Genomic DNA, 21,387 nt, shown 5'->3' with positions numbered 1-21,387 from the left:
CGCGAGGCCCCGGCTACGGCGGCTGAGCGGAGGCGGCGCCGGGCGGAGCGGGAGCGGCGCGCGGGGTACGCGGGGGCCGGGGCTGTGCGGGGGGGGGGCGTCGGGGCCGACCCGCGGCGCGCGCGGCCCCTCAGCGGGGACCGGGCGGGCGGGCGGCGGAGCGGGGCCGGCGGCCGGAGCAGGAAGCGCCGCGGGCGGCGGTGAGGCCTGGAGCGGAGCGGAGCGGCGCGGGACGCCCGCCGGTGAGTGCGGGCGGGCGGGCGGGGATCCGCTGAGTCACCTGCCCCGCTGCCGCCGCCGCCCAACTCCCGCGCGGCTCCCGTGCCTCGGGACGGCGCCTGGGCCGCGCTGCCCCCGCGCCGCGGGGCGAGCGGAGCCCGAGCCCGGCGGGGCCCGGGAGGCGGGTGGGGAGGCGGGTCCGGCGGCCCCGCGGCCCGGCCGTGCCCCCGGAGCGGGGTTTGCGGTGTTGGAGCTCCCAGGCCGGGCTGCGGGAGCGGGTCGGACCCTCCAGCCGGAGCCGCCGGGACGGGGCGGGGGGCGGTACCGGCCAGGAACGGGCGCTCTTGGGGAGCCCGGCGCTTCCCTGCGGTGCCCGAGTGCCGAACTGGCTCGGGCTGGAGGGAAAACGCTCCCTCCAGAACCGCAGGGGTCCAAATCTGACGGCTTGGTTTTGTTTTAATTAGCTCCGTGGTCAAAGGCTTTGAAGTAACCATGGATAAAAGAGGAGGTGTAACAGAAACGGAAAATGGCGATGCTTTCCTGGAGCTGAACAGAATCCCAACCAAATACCCACATCGTTACACTAAGGTCAGCTCCCCTTTCCTCCCTGAGTTGTGTGTGGAGCTCTTGGCCACAGAAGTAGAGTGGGAGGTGGAGGTTCTGTAAGAGGGAAGCAGTGAGGTGAAAGCTGAAAAGCCTTTGCCTGGATTAGGATTTGCAAGGTGGTGTAAAACGAGCAGCTTGTTAAATGTGATGTCGCTGTGCAATCCTGTCCTCGAGATACTTCTTGATTCCCACCACCTCATTTCAATATCTGAGCACCCCAAAGCATGTGCTGAGGTAATGGTAGAGACTGGAGTATGTTGTTCTACCAGCTCTCTCAAGCACTTGAACTTCACAGTTCTAGTTCTGCTTTCAGCAGAGTTCCTTTAAGAGGTTGACCAAAATGTTTCCTTGCAGTAGGTGCCACTTCCTAGGAAGGTGTAGCACACGAGATCTTATCAGGAGCTCTAACATGTTTACTGGATGCCTTCTGTAACCTTAGAATTGTTCATATTTGGCCACTGGAAGCTTAAGCAGTTATGACTCCAACCAGTGCTTAGTGTTAAAACTTGAGCACGGGTGCTTTTGTTTAACTGTGGTACCTAAATATGTGTGTGAGTGGAAGAACAATGACTAAATAACTCGCAGTTAAAGATTATTTCAGTACTGAGTAAGTTTGATGTACTATGTTTAGGGCTCAAATCTTGTTTGGGGTTCTGGTACCACTGTTGAAAACTGCCTTTGGAAAGAGTCTGTAATGGGGGCTGGTTTTCCTGTGGCTGCAAGCTGTGGGAACAGGTGGTCATTGCTTTGTGGAAATCTGTTAAGATACTTTACAGCAAATGGCCTGAAGTGTGGAACAGGGTGAGACAGTTTACTGTTGCTGACTGTTATCTTACTTGAGGAATTCAGAGCTGTTGGTTTCCTGGTAGGTTGTTTTTTAAAAGAAAAAAAAAATTATCATTGTGGCCCTGTTCTGTTGAGATAGTGGAGCTCTGGCTTATTTTAACTAGACATCAACAATAAACCACGTACTTCAGAACTGGCAAAACTTCATGGGAATGGCATGGCTTTCTGATTCTCGAACTTCTTAGAGAAGATGGGCACTTAACCTTTGAGGATGTAAAGTATACTTTTCTTCAGGCCTTGCTATTCAGTTTAAGTGAAGGAGAGGAGCTGTTTTTAAACTTTCCCTGTTGAAAAAGTGGTATCTATACTTGTTCTGTCCTGCCCAGTTCCTCTCAAGAGTAGTAACTGAATGTAGCTTCAAATCCTGCTTTTTGGGCAGCATTCAGCTGGTGCTAGTGGTGGCTGTGCACTGAAACCAATGTATTTTTAGCATCAGTTTTGTTAATTCAGTACCTGTCGTTTCTGATCAGGATGAAGTTGCAGAACTAGTGCCAGAAGGTGTCTAGTCTTGTTTACCTGTTGGTTTCCAAGGAGTCTAAATCAAGAAATATCAGAAATCAGCCTGTGTTGAAATATCTTTCCTCATATTATGGTTCTTTTACGTGTAACAGGTTAAATATAGCTGGTTTAAGGTGCTCATGTAATCAGTATTGTAAGGCATTTTCAGATGTTCCAGTTTCCTACTAATTAGGGATTGAGGGGACACTGTTTTGGGAGCACTGTTTTGTGCTGCTGATTTGGAAAGGGGACTGATTTCCTTTAGTGGTTTATATTCACTTACTGCCAGTAGGAAAACAATTGGCTCATACTGTGAGTAGTTCTCAGATGTTTGATTAAAACTGTTTACTAACAGTTAAACATTCTTTTCACCCACCTACTTAAACATACTAGTGTGTGAATTAAACAAGAACCCACCAACACCACACTCTGGAAGTGCCAGCCTTCATCTCCTCTGTTCCAGGAGTGGACTGCTGCACCACTCTGGGTAGTCCAAGCCTTGTCTTTTCTAGCTCGTGGGAAGCTGTTGCTCCACGAGTGCACAGCTAATGAGCAAAAGCCAAGAAACAATTCAAATTTTCCTCACTTGAATGAAGGATTGTGATAGGATGTGATTGAGAGCCTGTGGACTCCCTCTCGTGGCCAGAGGAACAGCCCATTCCCGATGTGGTGATGGACAGGGCTGTTAATACTTGTAGTATCTGCACCAGGCTGTGATAGTATTACAGCACTGATGTTACTCACAGATTGAGGTTTATTTTGGGAAGCTTGTGGGCAGGGAGGGCAGTGTTCCTCCCTTTAATGGAGCTCTTTTTGCTGAAGGCTGGTACAAGATGATGCTTGAATGTGTATATGTAGGTTTTATCCAGCTGCCAAACTGCCATCTGGAAACTTTCAAGTATCAAGCTCGCATAGTTAATGAACTGATTTTAATCACATGGGGATAATGATGTAAAAGCTCTAGAGGATGTTGTATTCTTGGGGGGAAAAGGTAAAGAGATTTCCTTCAGTTTGGCTGATGTGTCTGCTGTTAGGATTTCTTTATCCTTCCAGCTGCTACTGATTTCTGCACAGTTGTGAATCAGTTCAGTACAGCTGGGAGGGAAGGCAGATTGAGGGAACTTAATCTAGGGAGAAGGAGTAAGTCTAATTAGAAATGTGGATCTTGATTGCAGCCAAGTTAATGATGATTTAAAGCACTGATGATCACATCAATAATAATTCTTTTCAAGTGTAGCAAACTCTGGATTGATTGCCAGTCAAACGACTGACTCAGGGTGTGCCATGGTAAACCAAAGACTGTTTGAAAGCTGGTACAAAGTGGGAAAACAAGTCATCTTTCAGCATTGATTTGGTGTTGAGTGGAATGGGTAATTGTACAAGATACATTCCGGTAATCTTGGAATTGGTGATGGTCAGAAATGGCGAGTTTGTCTGGAATTTCCAGTGAACTGGTATTGTGGCAATGCTTTTTTACCTGCTGAACATTAAACACAGCAATTTTGATTCCTCCTTGAGAGCTCAGCAGCTCCAGTGTCTGTGATGCCTGTCTTGCTTATAAGCTGAGCTGTCCAGGGAAGTGAATATGTAAACATATATGGTGTGAACAGCCTGGGAGTGTTCCCAAGGACTGAACCTGACCTAGTAAGGATCAGTGCTCCAAATAAGTGTTTGGTCAGTGGCCACTGAAAGAGAACTGAAACAGAAACTTTCACTGCAGTAATTCACAGAATATGAAACAACATGTTGTGAAACTGGGGTTGTCCAGTTGCAACACTGCGTTGAACAGGCAGTCTGGAATAGACAGTTTGAGTCACTTAAATGTTGTCTGGATGAGAACTGGAACTAATGTCTTGATTTATTTCTTTTTCTAGGAGGAACTGCTTGATATTAAAGAGCGTCCCTACTCTAAGAAGAGACCTTCTTGTCTTTCTGAAAAATATGACAGGTATTTTCTTAATTATACAAAGGCTATATACACTTCTCTCAAAATAAAAGTTTAAATTGCAAGAAACTCTTAGCTAAGAGGTGCTCTTATGTTGATGGGAGATGTAGGTGCTACAGAGTTCAGTGTATGACAGTTTTCAGAAGTACTAATCCACTAGAAAAGGTTCAGTGCTCTGGCCAGGGCTTTTGTGCTTTGTTCAGAGATTACTTTCTGCTGGATCTCATGTTATAACTTCGCACAACACGAGTCTGATAGACTTGCAGGAAAAACTACCTGCAGTGTAGATGGCTGTGTAGCACAGACTGGGTCAGGTTGTAATGAGCTGCCTTGCTTGGTGGATTACTCTCCCATGATTATTTCATTTAAAAATGAAGGTGAGTGTTCTTGGTTGCGTTTTTAGGTTTGCTAAGCAGCAGTTTGTTTACTATTCAGATTAATTTATTGTAGTAGTAAGTGTGAGAAGGAAATAAAATTACCTGAATGCTTAAGAGCAGCAGCTTATGATCTTCTTGAGCTGTTTCTCAGTGTACCAGATAAACTTCACCAATAACTACTCTTTATAACCTGATGGTGGGTATTATACTTCCTTACTGTTACAGGAGGGATGCAAATACCACGTCTGAGGTAGTAAACCAGAGTAAGGCAAAGATTGAGAAGTTGAGTGTGAAAGATGTTTCACTTGTACAGGTTGCTGACCAGTGAATTCTGGGTTTGCAGCAGCAGCACCATGAATTATGTATTAGACTACAGGGTAGCAAACAATCCTGCAATTCTGTTTCCACAGTGATGGTGTCTGGGATCCAGAGAAGTGGCATGCATCTTTATATCCGACTTCAGGAAGAACTTCACCAGTGGAAAGCTTTAAAAAAGATTTGGATTCAGATCGGACTTCTCTTATGCGTAGGATAGTAGGTGAGTGTTCTTACAGCACGAGATCCCAACTGAGCCTGGGCTGTTGGCAAAACCTTTCCTTTGGGGTAACACAAAGAAGACTCTATAAAATATTTCTGAAAATTGATTGACTGCATAGAATAAGTGTCAGGGAAGTCTTGGTTGCTGTAACTAGACTGTAGTTGGTTTTCTGGTAACTTAGCTAAGAACAAACCTGGGCAGCAGTCGGTTTTCCCACTGTTGCCATATAGGAGGTAGTGCAAGTGCAGGGCACTCTTTCCCTACAACTCAAGGCTGAGTACTTAGAAGATCTATAGTGGCAAAGCAGGTACTTCTGAGGAGACCACAGTGATTCCTCAATATCCAGCTGTAAATTCTTTGCTCTTCCTGTGATCTCGGCCAGGTTAGCTTCCCAAAATAAACCATGAGTGTTGTCCTTCGAAAAGCCCTGGGATAGCAGCAAGGCTGTGGAGCAGACAACTGCCTTGTCTTTACTAGCACTTTAAATGTACTGCTTTTTGTGTGGTCTTTGACTTGCAGACCCAAGGGAGCGAGTGAAAGAAGATGACTTGGACGTGGTCTTGAGTCCCCAGAGGCGAAGCTTTGGGGGTGGCTGTCACGTGACTGCCTCCGTGAGCTCCCGGCGGGCGGGGAGCCCCCTGGAAAAGGACAGTGACGGGGTCCGGGTGATCGGGGGCCGCAGGATCGGCAGCGGGAGAATCATCTCCTCCCGGAACTTTGACAAAGACCATCGGGGTGGGGATTCCAGGGATGGAAGAGACCGAGACCGTGACAGGGACTACAAGGACAAACGCTTCAGGGTTTGTGCTTTCTGTTCCTGTTTGCTTGTTAAATCTGAGTTTTGGGGCACTTTGCACTGAAAGCACCGGGGGCAGATGAGTGCACACAGCAGGTCAGTGTCCTGTGACAGGAGGCCGTTTCTTCTTAAAATCACCTTTGTGGTGTAAAGGGGGAGCACTTGGTGCTTCAAAAACTTAGTTACATCCCTTCAGCTAGCTCAACTGGGATGCATCTAATACTGTTTATCTTACAAACCTTGCCTGTGGTTGACTTACCAGCAAGATACTCAAAAGTCTCAGTTCATTTGTAGTTCTTAACCTAGCAGTTGTCACTGAGTATTGTTTTTAACCTCAGTGAATGGAAGCTTTCTGTGCTTTCAGGCTTCTTTTAAATATTTTCTGTTTTTAAGAAGAAAGAACCACTAAACCTACATGTTAGGATCTGAGTTTATAGAGGCACCTGTGGTGCAATGAAGCAGAAATTTGGCTGTGAAGTTTAAAATTTAAAAGTTTACTGAGCATACAGGGAGTGTGTATAAACCTTAAAAACCCCCTCAAAAGTGGTCATTTGCTTTGGAAGTGAAGGAGGAATCTTATGAAGCAGCTTTTTATGGTTAACATTGTTAATATCCCGCTTCAGAGGGAGTTTGGTGACAGCAAACGTGTCTTTGGGGAGCGAAGGAGGAATGACTCTTACACTGAAGAGGAGCCTGAGTGGTTCTCTGCTGGTCCTACGAGTCAGTCTGAAACCATTGAGCTCACAGGCTTTGATGATAAAATTTTGGAGGAAGATCACAAAGGGAGAAAACGTACAAGGCGACGCACGGCCTCCCTGAAAGAAGGTAATGGACATTCACCAGGGCTTTGTCTGCCACTGTGGCATGTTCCTGGATAGAGAGGGCATTGTAAAGGTATTTACAGTCTAAAAGATCAATTGGATGGTAAAATACTAATTTTTTTCCAAACAAAGGCAGGGTTGAGAGGCTGGGAAAAAACCTTGTATGGATGTTGAATGATAGCAGGAGTTGATAGGTTATTAAAAAGGTCCTGTTCGCTTCTATATCTTGCTGGGTGCTAAAGCCTTGGTTTAAATTAAGCTAATGCTCTGAGGAACTTGAAACATTTTTTCCTTATAGTAATACTAACATTAGCAACACAGATTTGGGCATACAGCTGCCAGGAATGTAGCTGTGAACTGAATATGGAGACTTGAATTTGTGTGCATTCATTGGACTTCCAAGTCTGCAGTGATTATTACCACTGAAGAAGCTGCAGTATGGCAAGAGGGAAGATGACTTTTTAGTGCTAGAAATTCTGCAGGTGGACAACATGAGTGAATAAACAGCTGCACCTGGGGTGTCACTGAACTGTAGTGCCAGTTCCAAGCACAGGAGGTTTGTAGTCATGTCACAGCTTTTTTGCAGCACCTGCACCAGCTTGTTGAGAAGTCTTTAAAGCAAGAGGTGCCTTACTCCTGGTGGAGTAGGAGGAGCAATATTTGTCACGTGCTTAAACATTAAGAACCTGAGTCAAGAAGGCAGGAGCTTCCAGAGGATTCTTGATGGAAAACCAGGAGCAGCTGTGTGTGCTTGGTGTGGCAGCACATCTGATGTGTGTGTGCTCCCTGGGTTGAGCAGGGGGCAGTTGTTAATGCACAGTTCACAGGCAATTCTTATTTTCTTGAGCTGGATAGTCTACATAACAGGCTGGGAGCTCTGTGCTAGGGGGTGTGGTGTGCAGCAGAAGGCAGCCAGCACAGTATAACTGATGAGATACCACGGGGGGGTGGGGTACTTTGGTCCTGTGCTTCTAATCCCTGGGCAAATGCATTGGCTGTTGGGCACTGTTCCCACAGGAAATAGTTGAGTTCAGTGATTCAGCAGCCACTTGGTTTTCTTTTTAAGGGATAGAATGCAATGGTGGAGTGGTAGAAGAGGATGAAGTGCAGACTGTCCTTGCCAATGAAACTCCAGCAGATCAAGAAGTTCCTAGAGAAGCTGCTTTACAAGAACCAGCTCCAGGAGAGTTTGACTTCAATGAGTTCTTTAACTTGGATAAAAGTGTTCCTGGCCTGGCTTCGGTGAGTTTTTAAGACTGGCTGTATTCATGAGAAGCATTTTTACTGCTTCTGCTGCATTCTGTGAAAGCTAAAACCTGTTGCTTGTGAAAGTTGCTTTGTGCAGTGTGTGAGTCTACAATGAATTTGCAGAGATGTAGCTTTGGAGTGTTAGGATGTCACTGCCAAAGTGTTATCCCTGGCAGTGGATCCATCTCCAAAGAAAGTGTTTGAGGCAAGCTAGCTGACTGTTTTTCCTTTCTTTTGATCACTACTTGAAGACTCAAAATTGTCATCCTGAATGGATCTTCTTTGGAAGTATTTAAGATATCTTCAGAGAAGATTCACTGTACAGATTTAGTATAGTTGAGAACAACCTTTTCCATATAAGCCTGGGAATTGCAGCAAACAGATCTTCTGGAGAGGCTTCCTGGAAGGCAGTGAGCCTGGAGATCCCAGGTGAATACTGTCTGGGGGACCTGGCTGCACTGTTACCAATACCAGTAATGTTCTGAAAGGGTTTGTGTCAGCAAAGATTCATCATATGGTGGCAGTAATTTGACAAGTACATTGGAGGAGAGTTTGTTCTCCCTGTAGAATTATGTAGATGATGTGTCTTTAGACTTGACAATCTGATTTTCAGCATACCTGCAAGATGGTGACTCCTTTCAAAAGCAGGGAATTCCCAAGTCAAAATAGCTGCTGATGAGACAGATGGGCAGATGTTATAATTTGTCAAAAAAGTGAGTTTCTTTGTGATGGTGATATGTCTGTGACAAGTGTTACTATAGGTTTGTACATTACTTGTCTTAATTCTTCTAATGTGTTGGAGTCAAACAATCAAAACCAAGGGGATCAATACTGTCTTGCTTTTGTTGTTGTAAACTGTGCTGGGACACTTGTTTCAGACAAAACAACTTCTCTGATAGGAGGAAGCTGCTCTTCTTCTGTCTAAAAGTAAACATGCTGCATGTTGAAACTCATCTTGTGCCTATTGACCAGGCTTTAACTGCTTTAATCTTGCAAGATATAAAAACATTTACTTTGAATTACATTTTATAATGCACTGTTTTTTTGAATACTTGTTGGGGTTTTCTTTTTACACTTCCACTTTAGAATGTTGTATTTCATGGTCTTTGGGGGCTCTGTGCTGTTTCAGTTACAGTTTTACTCTGAGCAAATATTTGCTGTCAATAAGACATGTACGCTGGGTTATTGTAACTGAATATACAAATGGTGCCATTTTGGAAGGAAAAAAGCAGTTCAAAGCTTTGAAACTCTGAGAGCAGCATCTAGTTGTCTGTAGCAGAAGAATCCTGGTTGCACAGTAAAGCTTTTCAGAGATGTTGCTGACCTTGCTTCCGTTAAGATTTTTTTTCCCTTTGTTTTTCCTCCCCTAACCAGCTGATAGAGGATGTGCTGGGGGAAGGTACAGTGTCTGCCAGCAGGTTCAGCAGGTGGTTTTCTAATCCCAGTCATTCTGGAAGTCGGTCAAGCAGCTTGAGATCCACCCCCCATGAGGAGCTGGAGAGGCTGGCAGGTAAGGCTCCAGGACAATGCAGGCTCAGGGAGCCTCCTTCCACATTCTTTCTTACTCATTCAATAAGGACATGGCAGATAAAGTGTCAGGACAGCGAATTCTCCCACAGTTTAAGCACTTGACATTCTTTTGGAAGCTCTTACAGTAAAGCAGCTGTAAGTCCTCTTTTTATAAATGTTCTTGTCAATGCTTCCTGATGACTTTCCAGGCAAAGAGTGTGAGCCATAACTTTTCAGTGCCGTGTTGAGGTTGGTTACCAGTGTATGTTCATCTTGAGCCATTGGGTTGGTGAACTGATGTCGCAGTGCTCCTGGTTTTGCTGTTTCAGGTCTAGAGCAAGCCATTCTCTCCCCTGGCCAGAACTCTGGAAACTACTTTGCTCCCATTCCATTGGAAGACCACTCTGAAAACAAAGTGGACATCCTAGAAATGCTACAGAAAGCCAAAGTGGACTTAAAACCTCTTCTCTCAAGTCTTTCAGCCAACAAGGAAAAGCTTAGAGAGAGCAGTAAGTGCCTCTTCAGCTATTGTCAAGTTCTTGTGCTGCAGTGTCTCACAGCAAGAGGCTTGGTGTTCTGGAAACCTCACCTGCCACATCCAGGAGTAGGCAGAGTTATAGATTTCCTGAAACCCAGTATTCAACAGCTCTGTGTCCATATCATCCTTGATTCTTTTCATCCTATCCCAGGATGACACCAGGACTATCAGACTGTTTTTCTGGCCAGTAACAATCATAAGATGATGCAAGCCCTGATCTGAGTTTCCAGCTTTGTGTATGGCATTTGCATAAGTTTTTCATACTGGAGGCTGGTAATGTCAGCTCTGAAACTGTGGCATTTAACCTCTGGCTTTACCAAAAACTGACAGTGTAAGTCATCCTTGGAAGCATCTGTAATCATGTTGATCCATTAAGTGTCAGTGTCTAAGAAGCTGAACAGTGGCTTGAGGATGTTATTTTTTTTAAGTGCATACTGTAAACTTGAACTTGCCAAGACTTGCTGCCACTTGAAGCACAGTGGTCTGTACTGTTTGAGGCATTAATTAAATAACATAAAGGTACAGCACAGCACAATAAGAGAAATCTTGGCTGGAATCACAGGGTTCCAGGGAACTAAGTCTGTTGGAATTCACTTTTGCCAGCATCAGCTGTTCTAAACAGAGTTCAGGCCTGACTTTAACATTCAAGGGCCACCTCCTGGTTAGGGATTTGCATGTTTGGGCCCATAGCATGCACAGAGGGTACAAAATGCATGTGTTCTTGGAAATCTCGAGGTCTAATTCCAAATTGGTTTCTCTTTGGCAAGCAGCATGTGTTGCCACGTAAACTGGACTGAACAAAGGTGCTCTGATTTGTGTGAAGCAGCAAGGAAGGAAAGCATCCAAGTACTGCAAATGTTCCTAAGCATCCAGCAGGGAGCGTTGGCTAACATGTGGAGAACTTTCTTAATTTGACTTAAATAGAGCTACAAGTCTTTTCTGTGTTCTGCTTAATCTGACTTTCCTACTAAAAACTTTTTCAACTTTGATCCTCACAAACCAAGGACGAAGGAACAAAAGTTTGTGGGGAAGCTTCCATTCACTCAGAAGTACCTGATGCAGGTTCTGTATTCCCATAAAATGCTGTACAGTTCTTGGAGTGATGTGGAGCTTTCAGGCCCACCAGCATCATATTTGCTCATGTTCCATGCTGCATGTCTGCATCATTGTTTCTTTTCTCCACCTTCTTGCCCGAATTTCCAGTAAATCTCTTTTTTCTTTGGGCCAACATCCTGCTACAGCAACCCATGGCATGCTCCTGTCTCTTTTCTTTTCTCTTAAGGTGTCATACCTTGTGATGTGTGTTAGCTGGTCCATAAGGCATGTTTAGCCTTGATGTTGGGCACCAGTAGGTATTTATATATGTACATATGCACACACAGGAAAAAAAATACTGCTAATAACACTTGTACCTTATTCTGCTTATGCCAGTGGAATCTTTCTATAGAGGCTTTAATTTCTGAGCAAAAAATCTGCTTCAAACTTTAAACACATCAGGTTAAGTGTGTTAACTGACTGTCCAAAGTATCTAGATTTTCCAGGTATGTATTCCTTCTACTCATGATGGCTTCAAGCAACTTGACATGGCTTGCACTGTGATTGGAAGGCCATCTGGTCTCCTGGAATAAATGCAGCTTTCCTAACTGGAAAAGAATTAATTCAGTTGTCACACTAATATTCTCTATTAAATGCAGGCAAAGTTGTCAACTGCATGTCTTGTAGGATAAATGAAAGGTAGGGAGAACTTAGCAGCTGAAACCTGAACTGGCTCTTGGGCAGTCTCACGTGCCAGTAGTTGTGCATGTCAGTTCTCTGAATTTGGATATTAGAATTAGTCTAAACACAGGTCAGTCATGGTTTGACAGCTGGGAAGAGGATCAGAAAACAAGGTTTTGGCTGTTTCTCGTTTTCAACCAGCTTGTATTGAACACCTGCACAAGAACTACTAGCTCACTTGAGAACAGAATCGTGGTTTACCAGTATTTCTTCTGTATTTCTCAGCACATTCAGGAGTCGTGCTTTCAGTGGAAGAAGTTGAAGCTGGGCTAAAAGGCCTGAAAGTGGATCAGGAGGGGAAAATTGCCACTCCCTTTATGGCTGAGCAGATGGAGGAAGCATTGAATGCCACTGGCTCCAGACAGATGAAGAAGGACGGAGACATGACGGCGTTTAACAAACTAGTGAGCAGCATGAAGGCCAGCGGGACCCTGCCCTCCCAGCCCAAAGTCAATGTGAGTAGCAGAGCCCTGGCTCTGGGGATTAACTCCTGGGTTCTGATCAGGGAACCCCTTGCACAGCCCCTCTGATAACCTGTGATCCATGAGCAGTGTGATATTAAATACAGGCTTGCATTTAGAATGTTGTTTGGAGGGGAAACTGAGAGATGCTTTGGTCTCTTTTCCCCAGCCAAAGTAATTCAAAGTGAGGGGTTTCCAGTTCAGAAGTCACAGGATTGATTTCAAGTGAAGTTTCTGAAAACCCCAGAACTCTAAAGCTATATGAGAAGTCTAATAATTGCTACCTCTGTTAAAATGCTTGTGGTGTGGGTACAGCCAACACTTAACCTGGAGCTCAGATGTTTTTAGTGACTTTGTTTTAATACAGCTATGTCAGTGCACAGTCTAACATTTTAAACTTGGCTTTTAACATGACTTGTACTAAGATAAAACTGAAATGAATGCTTGTTAGCTGGAAGATTAATGTTAAACAACAGATGATACTAAAGTTTAGGCTATGAGATTGTAGGATGAAATTTCATCCTGCCACTAACTGCCAAAACTGTGTTTCCCCAGAAGCTATCAGCAACCACTGCTGGCACCATAACATGCTTCTAACAACTGAGGAAGTCTCACATGTTTGTTTTTCCTGCCAGACTACACCCAAGGACTTCTAGGCTCATCTCGCTTCACTAAAAGATAGTGAAAAATGTAAATTTGCCCTGTGAAGAATTTGCAGACTGATTTCAGACTTAAATCAAGACTTTCATTTCTGACTGTCTCTTTGCATTGATGTGCTATTTGGGTGCACAGAAGAACATCTTAAATAATTTCTCTAATATACAAACATTTTTTGGTTTGTGCATGTTTTCAGTTAACCACTGGCTGAATGTTCTATCTCCAGGTTACACAATTATATAAATCGATGTATTTGACCCAAACTTGAAGGAGGCACAGGGAACTACCTGGATACAATCCAGCACAAGGCATTTTTTCTTAGCTAGGGAAGATCTGTGAGCCAGCTCAGCCCTTCACTTTGCTGGAATTTTATTTGGCTGATGCATAAACTACTGTTCTAACAGAACAGGTGAAATTATTTCTGTCATTGAGACAAATGTGGATAGTCTCTTAATGAGTTTGATTGTATCTATGTCTAATTTACAGTGTTTTCATTTTCTTAGCAGAGCCTTGAAAGCCATTTAATGTCACCTCCAGAGATGTCAGGCCAGCCTCTATCAAAGAATATTCTGCAGGTATTTTACTGGGGGGGAGGGGAATACTTAAAAGCATATCCCCAGTGGAAGAACAAGTGTTATTTGACAAGAAGACATTTAAGGGAATTATGGGGTCAGTAGTGAGAAGTGATTCTGTAGAGAAGAAAGAACTAGTCACTAGTGCAATTTAGTTAGAAATGTGTCTTGTCCTGATATTTCCTGTAATTACAACTTGGAAATGAAAAGCCTGTTAAGTGCCTAATTCTGGGCAAACCAGAATTGGTGTATAAGTTGCACAAGTCCCTCTTGTCTCTAACTTGCTATAAATAGGGTGGCCTGTAGTGTAATAAAATGACTTGTTTGTGCAAATTGCTCGTATCTGAACATTCTTCATTACTTATTCTTAGGAACTTCTTGGCCCACCCCTTGCCAGACCTGCTTCATCGAATGTCTTGAGTGGCCTGATGGGTGGTTTGGAACCTGCAGCCTCTCTGCTGACACAAAGAGCCCCTTCTCCCCCCATTCCAGCCGTGTTCCCGACGCGAGCCGCCTCCGCGGATTACCTGCGCCACAGGATATCCTCCCCCCTCGGTGAGACTGCCTGCAGAGGGCTTGTTATTACTTGGGTTTGTTTTAAGGAATGTTTTACAGAACTGTAAAAGCTTCCTGGCTCTTGGTGGCCAGCTAGGTCAGCCTCTCTAATGTTGAGTTGTTCAGCCGGAGCTCGCAGTGAGTTCTGCTGTGGGATAACGTGCCCAGCTACTGGGTAAGAGTCTCATTTTCAAGGACTGTTTGGCCATTTGTATTGCAAAACACCATCAGTAGCCTCCTTTGTAGCTCTCTGGCCCAGTGACAAGGAAGAGATAAAGCTCTGTGTGGAAATAAGGGGTGAGCTGAGAGTCTTCACAGGGAATCCTTAGTTCATGTAGAATTGTTTTACATCAGGATATATACTGTATGTATTGGAAGAAACTGTTAGTTCTTTTAAATGCAACTGTTAAATCTTCTTTAGGTTTTGGACAAGGTTCTCAGCAATTGCTTGGTGATCCATTCCCAGGTGTAAGGAAGCCCATGAGCCCAGTTGCAGCACAGGTCAGATGACAAGCTTTTTGCTTAATGTAGATTCATCTTTTTTTTTTTTTATGGTGTCTGGTCTAGAACTAACCTTTGGAAACACTCAGCTGTTGCATTCAGATGTTTATGCTGAAGTTTACTCTGAGTGTGAGGATGCAAAGTCTAATTTAATAGAGTCTCAAAACATCATTGCAATTTGACCCATCTTAGAGTACCTCAAGTACAAGATTTTTTTGAAGCTTCTATTGCCTGTCAATAAAAGAGGCTGTTGGCAGACACTTTGTGAAGACATTAGTAGCTATAGCAGTCAGTCTTCAGTATCTTAAATAAAACACCACCAAATCCAGGCTTTGATTTGTTTTTTATGCAATTCTGCTTCAGATGAGTCCCTTGGAGATACAGCAAGCTGCATTAGAGGGACTTACACTCCCACACGACTTGGCTCTACAGGCAGCAAACTTCTACCAGCATGGCTTTGGTAAACCACAAATGGACAAAAGCAGAGATGGCTACAGGAACAGGTGAGCATCTGACTGCAAAATGTAAGGGGTACACTTGTAATTGATTTTTAGTGTGAATATTGTCTTTCACTAGATATCTGCACCAGTCAGGCTTGCACTGGTTCTTGGCAGTGCTGCCTTTCATTCTGTGCCTCTTCTTACCGACTCCCTGTCCCTTAACAGGCAGCAGCGAGTGACGAAATCCCCCGCCCCAGGACACCGAGGGAATGCATCTTCTCCAGCCCCTGCAGCCTCCATTACCAGCATGGTCGGTGCCTGGTGGACTGGGGGGGTGGGGAAAGCTGTAGAGGTGTCTGCAGTAACTGCACTGTAGCACTGGCAATCAGTGGGAGAAAGGGAGGCCATAGAGGAGTTACTCAGGTTCATGTTGTATCAGTGGCCACCGATACAAGAATGAGTTACACTTTGTGCTTAACTGAATGTCTGCTCCTTGAAAATCAGCCTTTCTGGCCACTGTCCTAGCTAAAACTGTTAATGTTACCTTGGCCTGGTCTTCTGAAACCAAATGAAGGTGATTATGGAAACTCAGACCCTTGTATGCTGGTGCTTAAGTTTTCAGAAGACAAGTGCTGAAAGCCATTAACTGCTTTAGAGAAGACAAGTGCTGAAAGCCATTAGCTGCTTTAGAGAATACTGATCTTTGGTTATGCAGTGTCTGAACTAAATGTAGGTTGAAATAATTGAAATAATACCTGGGAGCTTCAGGGTCACTTTGAAAATTAGTAAAATCTCAAAGCCAAGTTGCTGCCTCTCTGCCTTCAGCACTGTGTAGAATGTTGCTTTGATCTAAATTTTCCCAGTGAATCAGTCACATACTTGCAGCTCAGGACTGACACAGACTATCTAAATCAAACAAGTACTTCTATTTGTATTCCAATGAGTGACTTCCACAGGTGCTATGAGACTTTGAATGGGGGGAAAACAGGAATGAGGCAATAGTTCTCTGCAGCTCAGTCAGCCCTGAGTTAATACAGATAAAGCAGCTCTGTAGGAACTCCCCTGGAGCTGCTGTTCTGAACCAATAGCAAAGAGGAAACAGCTGTAACTTTAAATACAGCTCAGCTATTTTGTTTCAAGCCTGTTAAGGTACATTTGACTTTGAGAACAGCTGCTGGGTTTGGCATTGGACTTCTGCAAAAGCTAAGGAGAAGTGCTTAAACTAGAGAATAAAGCTATGAAGTGAAGTAAAATCATGGGCACACCATGGCTGATTGAAAAGAGCTTTAAATGGACAGGATATGCTAGAATTGGTGTCCACCCACAAGTGAGATAGTGTGGCCTGGATAATGAGCACTGGGTAAAGCACTGCATCTCCCTGTGTCCTCTGCAGCTGTCTCCTTCCTTCACACCTACCTCGGTGATTCGCAAGATGTACGAGAGCAAGGAGAAGAGCAAAGAGGAGCCAGTTTCTGGGAAAATGAAAATCAGTGATGTGAAAGATGAAAATCAGAGACCAAATGAAGGTATTGTAATGGCTTTAAAATATCACAAGCAAATGGGATTTGGAATAGAATCAAATGGCTTCAGCACATAATACACCCAGGCTACCTTTAGACATTCCTGATTCACGGAGATGAGGGTGTAGAAGTGAGTGAGCCTATAATGAGAGGAGGGCCTAGAGCTGTAGAGGGGATACACTTCCAACTGCAGTCTTCTGGCAGTGTTGGGTTTGTCAGTTTGTGGGCAACAGTGACACTAAGACCATAACTGTTTGTTGGTACCTTTTCTTGATGAACAAGCATAATAACAATTATGCTTCCATAGTCTGCACCAGTAATTGAAAACTTAAGAGTTCTCTTGAGACATGCTAACTGAACAGCCAAAGCTGAGACCAATTAAGCTCTTTAAGTGCAGCAGATCAGGGAAGCATTTTGTCACCCAAACTGATGTAAGAGGCTATTAAAAGGAAATGCTCAACACCAGTGTCCTGACCCAGTCAGGCTGGCTAATGGATAATTGTACTTCAGTGCTGGTAATACAGAGGTACCTTGCAGTTCCTGTTAGCAGTCCAGCTGGAATACCTCCACTGGTAGCAGTTGATGCCAAGGTATTTTAGGCCTTATCTAACTGATCTGGATGGTCTGTGGAAGTAGCTTCTTGAGGTGCTTTAGTGTTCCAAATCTTGCTAAGCAGTGGCAGACATAGAAGGCTGCTGCTCACCCCCAAACACATCTAAACTGAAAAGCCCCTTTGGGCTAGATTTCTGGAGCAACTCCAAATTATAATCTTGTCTAGAGAGGATCCCTTGTACCTCTCGTCACCTTTGGCACTGACTCATCCATGCTGATAGTTCCAAATTCCTTAGAAAAAAAAAAAGAAAAATAATAATTAAAGATGGAGTTAGTGCTGATTCTGGTCTAAATTAAGCTTGCTGTCAAGGGATTTCTGTGGAACATATTCCTTCTCATTACTCTTTTGAAATAATTTGGCCAGAAGCATCCAGGAAAGAGATGCTCACTATTAAATATATATGAGTACAGTTCAGCTAGATCTGGAATCTTAACTATCAAATCCAGTCATTAGCTTTAATTTTCATTAGGTGCAATCTCTAGCTGTGGACTGTAATAGTTGTATTCAATTCTAGCTACAGATAACCTACTGTCTAGTTCTGTGGAGAATGCAGATCAAGGAACTTTGCCCACCTTAGGTACCAAACTACCTGCACTGCAACGCTCTGCATGTTCCACACCTCTTACCCAAGCAAATCGTTGCACCAAAGAGCAAGACTACAGGCCCAAATCAGCTGGTAGGAAGACTCCTACAATGGCCTCCCCAGTACCAGGAGGCCCTTTCCTTCGTCCTGTTCATCAAGTACCCCTTGTTCCCCATGTACCACTTGTACGACCTGCTCACCAACTGCACCCAGGATTGGTCCAGAGAATGCTGGCACAGGGGGTCCATCCGCAGCACCTTCCTCTGCTGCAAGCAGGTAATCCATGCTTTTTTTTCCCCCCCCTTAAGTCAGTGCATGTTCTCTTTAAGACTGACCTTTGTGTTAGGAACAGCACAAACTGATATTACCAGTAATGTTTATTACATCAGAACTTACCTGTAAAACCAGACAACAAATTCTGACCCATCTGAATATATATATATATATGTTTTGTTTTGCTTTAAGTTCCTTGTGCTTATCAGCTAAGAAGTTTTCTTGCTCACATCCAACAGGTATGCTTCCTCCTGGAGTGGACCTGTCTCACTTGCAGGGAATATCTGCTCCCATGCTTGGCCAGCCTTTTTACCCACTACCAACAGCAAGCCATCACCTCCTGAACCCGCGCTCGGGGACTCCTCTGCAGCTGGCCATGATGCAGCAGCAGCTACAGCGATCAGGTGGGTCAGAGCACAGCCAGCAGTGGGAGCTGTAGGACACTGGGAGCCTGCTCCAGGTACTCTGCTGGCTGGGCTCTTGGAGGGCACTGTGCTAGCAGGAACTACTCTGATTTAGTTGTTCATAATCACTAACCTTGTGTGGGTGTGAGGCAGCTTTGGCTCTGCCAGAAGGAAGCCCAAGTGAAGCGCTTGCTTTCAGAACAGGAGTTGCCACTGACAGCTCTGCCTCTTGCAGCTTGTGTGCAGCTTTCAGCCCTGCTGGGACAGAGGCCACCCACCATCTCCAGGGAAATGCTATTTGATCCTGGTCTTCCAGCTCAAACCTCCGTGATACTGTGTCCAGAAGTGGTAGTGTCAGGCCATTTATGGGAGTACTAATGAGAATAAACACATGGTGCCTGGATTTCCCAGGGCTCAGAGGTTGAGTAAAAGCCACGTTCAGCTCTGATGCCTTACCAGGCGATAGCTCAAGGGCAAATCTGTGCTGGGTATTACTTCACCTCTAATAGCTTTACATTTCACAGGCTCTGGAGCACAGGGATCACCTGCTGGTGTGCAAACAACCCCTCAGAACGTGCTGCCTCGGACTGGATTATCTCACGGGCACACACAGCTCGACCATCGCCCCAGCCAGAGGAGTGGCTCTCCCATTGGCCTTGCAAAATGGTTTGGTTCAGATGTCTTGCAGCAGCCTCTCCCTTCCATGCCATCCAAAGTCATCAGTGTAGATGAACTGGAATACCGGCAGTGATCAGTGACCACTGGGTGGAACACTTGTGATTCTTTAGACTGGATGAAAATGTCCATAGTCAGGACTTCACCTCTTGTTTGTTTTTTGGGGCTTTTATTTTTAGTACTCTGTGCAAAATTTCTTTTCGAGAGACTAAAGCACATGGCACCTGTCCTGGTCTCATGTCTGCATCAAGACTAAAGGATCCATTATGGCTTGGATAGTGAAGCCTGAAGAAATTTAGATGCAAGACAAAGCCAGTTTAATCCTGGAAGTGTCTATTTTTTTTTTGTTTGTTTTTGTAAGATATGTGAATGAAGTGCTGATATTCTCTAGTGTAGAGGTAGCAGCTATAGATTCCTTCTGCAGAGAACTACATGTATAGACCCTTCTGTACAGACTTGTGTATAAACAATCTTTTGTACATACACACCTAGAATAGCCTTTTTGAATCTATACAGCTGTACATAAGAGTAGCTGATAACAGTTGAGCTTTAGTTGTGCCTATGGTTTGGACCTTTCTCCATTGTACGTGTGGGACTTTCTTTAAGATTAAAGTTGCATATCCTAAGTGTGAGTGAACAGGATGAAGTTGCTTTGCCTTTCCTTGCTGCTCATCTCCTCTAGGTCTCTCTCACATCTTTTGTCACGTACTGTGCACTCAGTGTAGCTCAAGTGTCAGAGTAACAGTCCACATCTTGCTGTCTGTGTAACAAAGGTCTGATTCCCTGTGTGTGACTCTTGCCATCAAATGAGAGATTTATTTAGTCTTTGGACAGCCTTGAGGATGGGACCTGGTGCAGTCATGATAAAGCCAGATCTTCAGTCTGTAGGTACCTACTGGTCATTGCTCTTTCAGGAGGGCTGGTGCTGGTCCTTGTTTAGCTGCAGTATTTTCCTTGTTTTAATCTTTCAAGCCAGTTACTAAAGGTCATCAAAATGGAGCCTTTGAATCCTCACCCTTCAACTCCTCAGTCATGGCTGTGGAATATCCTGTGCTGCCTTCAGTGCTGTTTCTGGAAGGGAGTCCCAAGCACTGTCCTCAGTCCCGTGTGCATCCAGTGATGCGATTACTGTGAAACTTGCCTTTGGAGGCTTGTTCTGTGGCTTGAAAGGGGGAGGATGGGATAGTTTTGTGATCTTACTGTGTATATTTGGTTTTTAAAGTACTGTGTTCCTTTTAAGCCTGTTTCACTTTCCTGAACAGTTAAATGTTCTCCTCCATCCTTCTGCATGGTTCCTCACTTCACTCCCTCACTTGTGTTGAGTCTAGTACTGCTGTCATGTCCTCTATCTAGCTTAGGCCATTGTGCTCTTTTTTTAAAAGAGGTGGAAGCAAAACCAGAACTCTCACAGACTTGCTCTTTCTTAGGTCTCACTGAAAGCAAAACCAGCAGCAGGAAAAAAAAAAATCACTTGTCTGTATCCTAAGCCTTGGCAGAGTGCTGTGGTGGGTTTGTTTCAGTCCAGCAGAGACAGTGTTTATGGAAATAGCAAGCTGAATCACCAACGTGGAAGCTGTTGGGGGTCACCCATATTTCTAGTGGTTGTTCCCAAAGCAATCCCTGTAAAACATGCAATCACCAGCTTGTCCTTGTAAGACTGTTTTCATACTTTTTTAACTTGACACTTTCCCAGTAACATTCTGTAAATAAAGTTGATTCTACCAGCTGTCTGTATCAACTGCTCTTGTACTACATTATGTCAGTATATTGATTAACTTTTAAATGTTGTTCTTGTGTGTAAACTGGAACCAGGATTTGAGCTGATCTCAGAGAGTCTCAATTAGTCCAGGGCTGGGGAGGAACAGTCTTGCTTTGATGAAGGTAACTGGCCTCACTGAAGACACAGAATGGAATTGCTGCATTTAAATGTCTAGGTCAAGTGTGAGGAGGGAGATTCAGTGTACTGGAAGAACTTTTAAAACTAACTAACTCTAAACAAAGAGTTATTTCTTCACAATCTGAATAACATCCTCCTCTTCTGCTCCTTCCCTCAAGGGTGCTAACCCCAGCACACCTGGAGCACTTCTCACACAGCAGTCTAGAAACACTACTGCTGGAAATGCTTGGAGTAGAATCAAGGCTTGGATGTTTCCTTACCGGGCTGAGTAGCAAGCACTGCTGTAAGGATTTAGTGCTTGAGGGGGTGTCTGAAGTCACTTTATTTCTCCTTGGATGTGTAATAACATGAGGGGGAGCATCTTTGATGCATCTTAGTGAACACCCCATAGGTAAAGCCCCTACACTTCCCTGTAGGAGAGCAAGTGCTAGAGGCTGATGCATTTGATAGCCCTCCTGCCAAGAGCTAAAAGCTTCTTTATTCACCTCTGTTAAGCAGCAGAACCACTCTCTAAGAGCA

At 44.5% G+C, this 21,387-nt stretch overlaps 1 protein-coding gene across 7 annotated transcripts; it reads left to right on the top strand.

Annotated features, from left to right (window-relative positions):
• Positions 1-17: 17 nt before the first annotated feature.
• EIF4ENIF1 (eukaryotic translation initiation factor 4E nuclear import factor 1) lies at positions 18-20,709 on the top strand. 7 transcript variants are annotated; one of them, XM_027714271.2, is made up of 19 exons: positions 18-65; positions 684-807; positions 4,044-4,117; positions 4,902-5,029; positions 5,549-5,829; positions 6,449-6,650; positions 7,713-7,888; positions 9,269-9,404; positions 9,733-9,912; positions 11,943-12,172; positions 13,339-13,410; positions 13,779-13,962; positions 14,384-14,463; positions 14,827-14,966; positions 15,129-15,213; positions 16,297-16,429; positions 17,551-17,895; positions 18,132-18,296; positions 18,821-19,492. In XM_027714271.2, exons 2-19 carry the CDS (start codon positions 712-714, stop codon positions 19,045-19,047), a joined length of 2,934 nt encoding a protein of 977 aa, XP_027570072.1. In that variant the 5' UTR covers positions 18-65; positions 684-711; the 3' UTR covers positions 19,048-19,492. The 7 variants fall into 7 exon arrangements, with proteins under 7 accessions (XP_027570072.1, XP_027570069.1, XP_027570071.1 ...); XM_027714268.2 differs by lacking the exon at positions 18-65 and adding an exon at positions 170-242; XM_027714270.2 differs by lacking the exon at positions 18-65 and having other exon boundaries at positions 17,833-17,895; positions 18,821-20,709.
• The last annotated feature ends 678 nt before the right edge of the window (positions 20,710-21,387 follow it).

This window comes from Pipra filicauda, unplaced genomic scaffold (assembly GCF_003945595.2).
Source record: "Pipra filicauda isolate LSUMZ 115617 unplaced genomic scaffold, ASM394559v2 scaffold33_size4404698_pilon, whole genome shotgun sequence".
In the NCBI taxonomy this organism is placed as follows: Eukaryota; Metazoa; Chordata; class Aves; order Passeriformes; family Pipridae; genus Pipra; species Pipra filicauda.
The sequence above is the reverse complement of the archived record's forward strand: the minus strand, read 5'-3'. Positions and strand labels throughout refer to the sequence as shown.

What these genes read in the sequence shown, in the direction of transcription:
- EIF4ENIF1 (XM_027714264.2), top strand. Translation starts at nt 712, where the DNA reads ATGGATAAAAGAGGAGGTGTAACAGAAACGGAAAATGGCGATGCTTTC. An exon ending in GGAAAAGCTTAGAGAGAGCA is followed by an intron (nt 9,913 to 11,942) that starts GTAAGTGCCTCT and finishes TGTATTTCTCAG; the next exon opens with CACATTCAGGAGTCGTGCTT. An exon ending in CAGGATATCCTCCCCCCTCG is followed by an intron (nt 13,963 to 14,383) that starts GTGAGACTGCCT and finishes AATCTTCTTTAG; the next exon opens with GTTTTGGACAAGGTTCTCAG.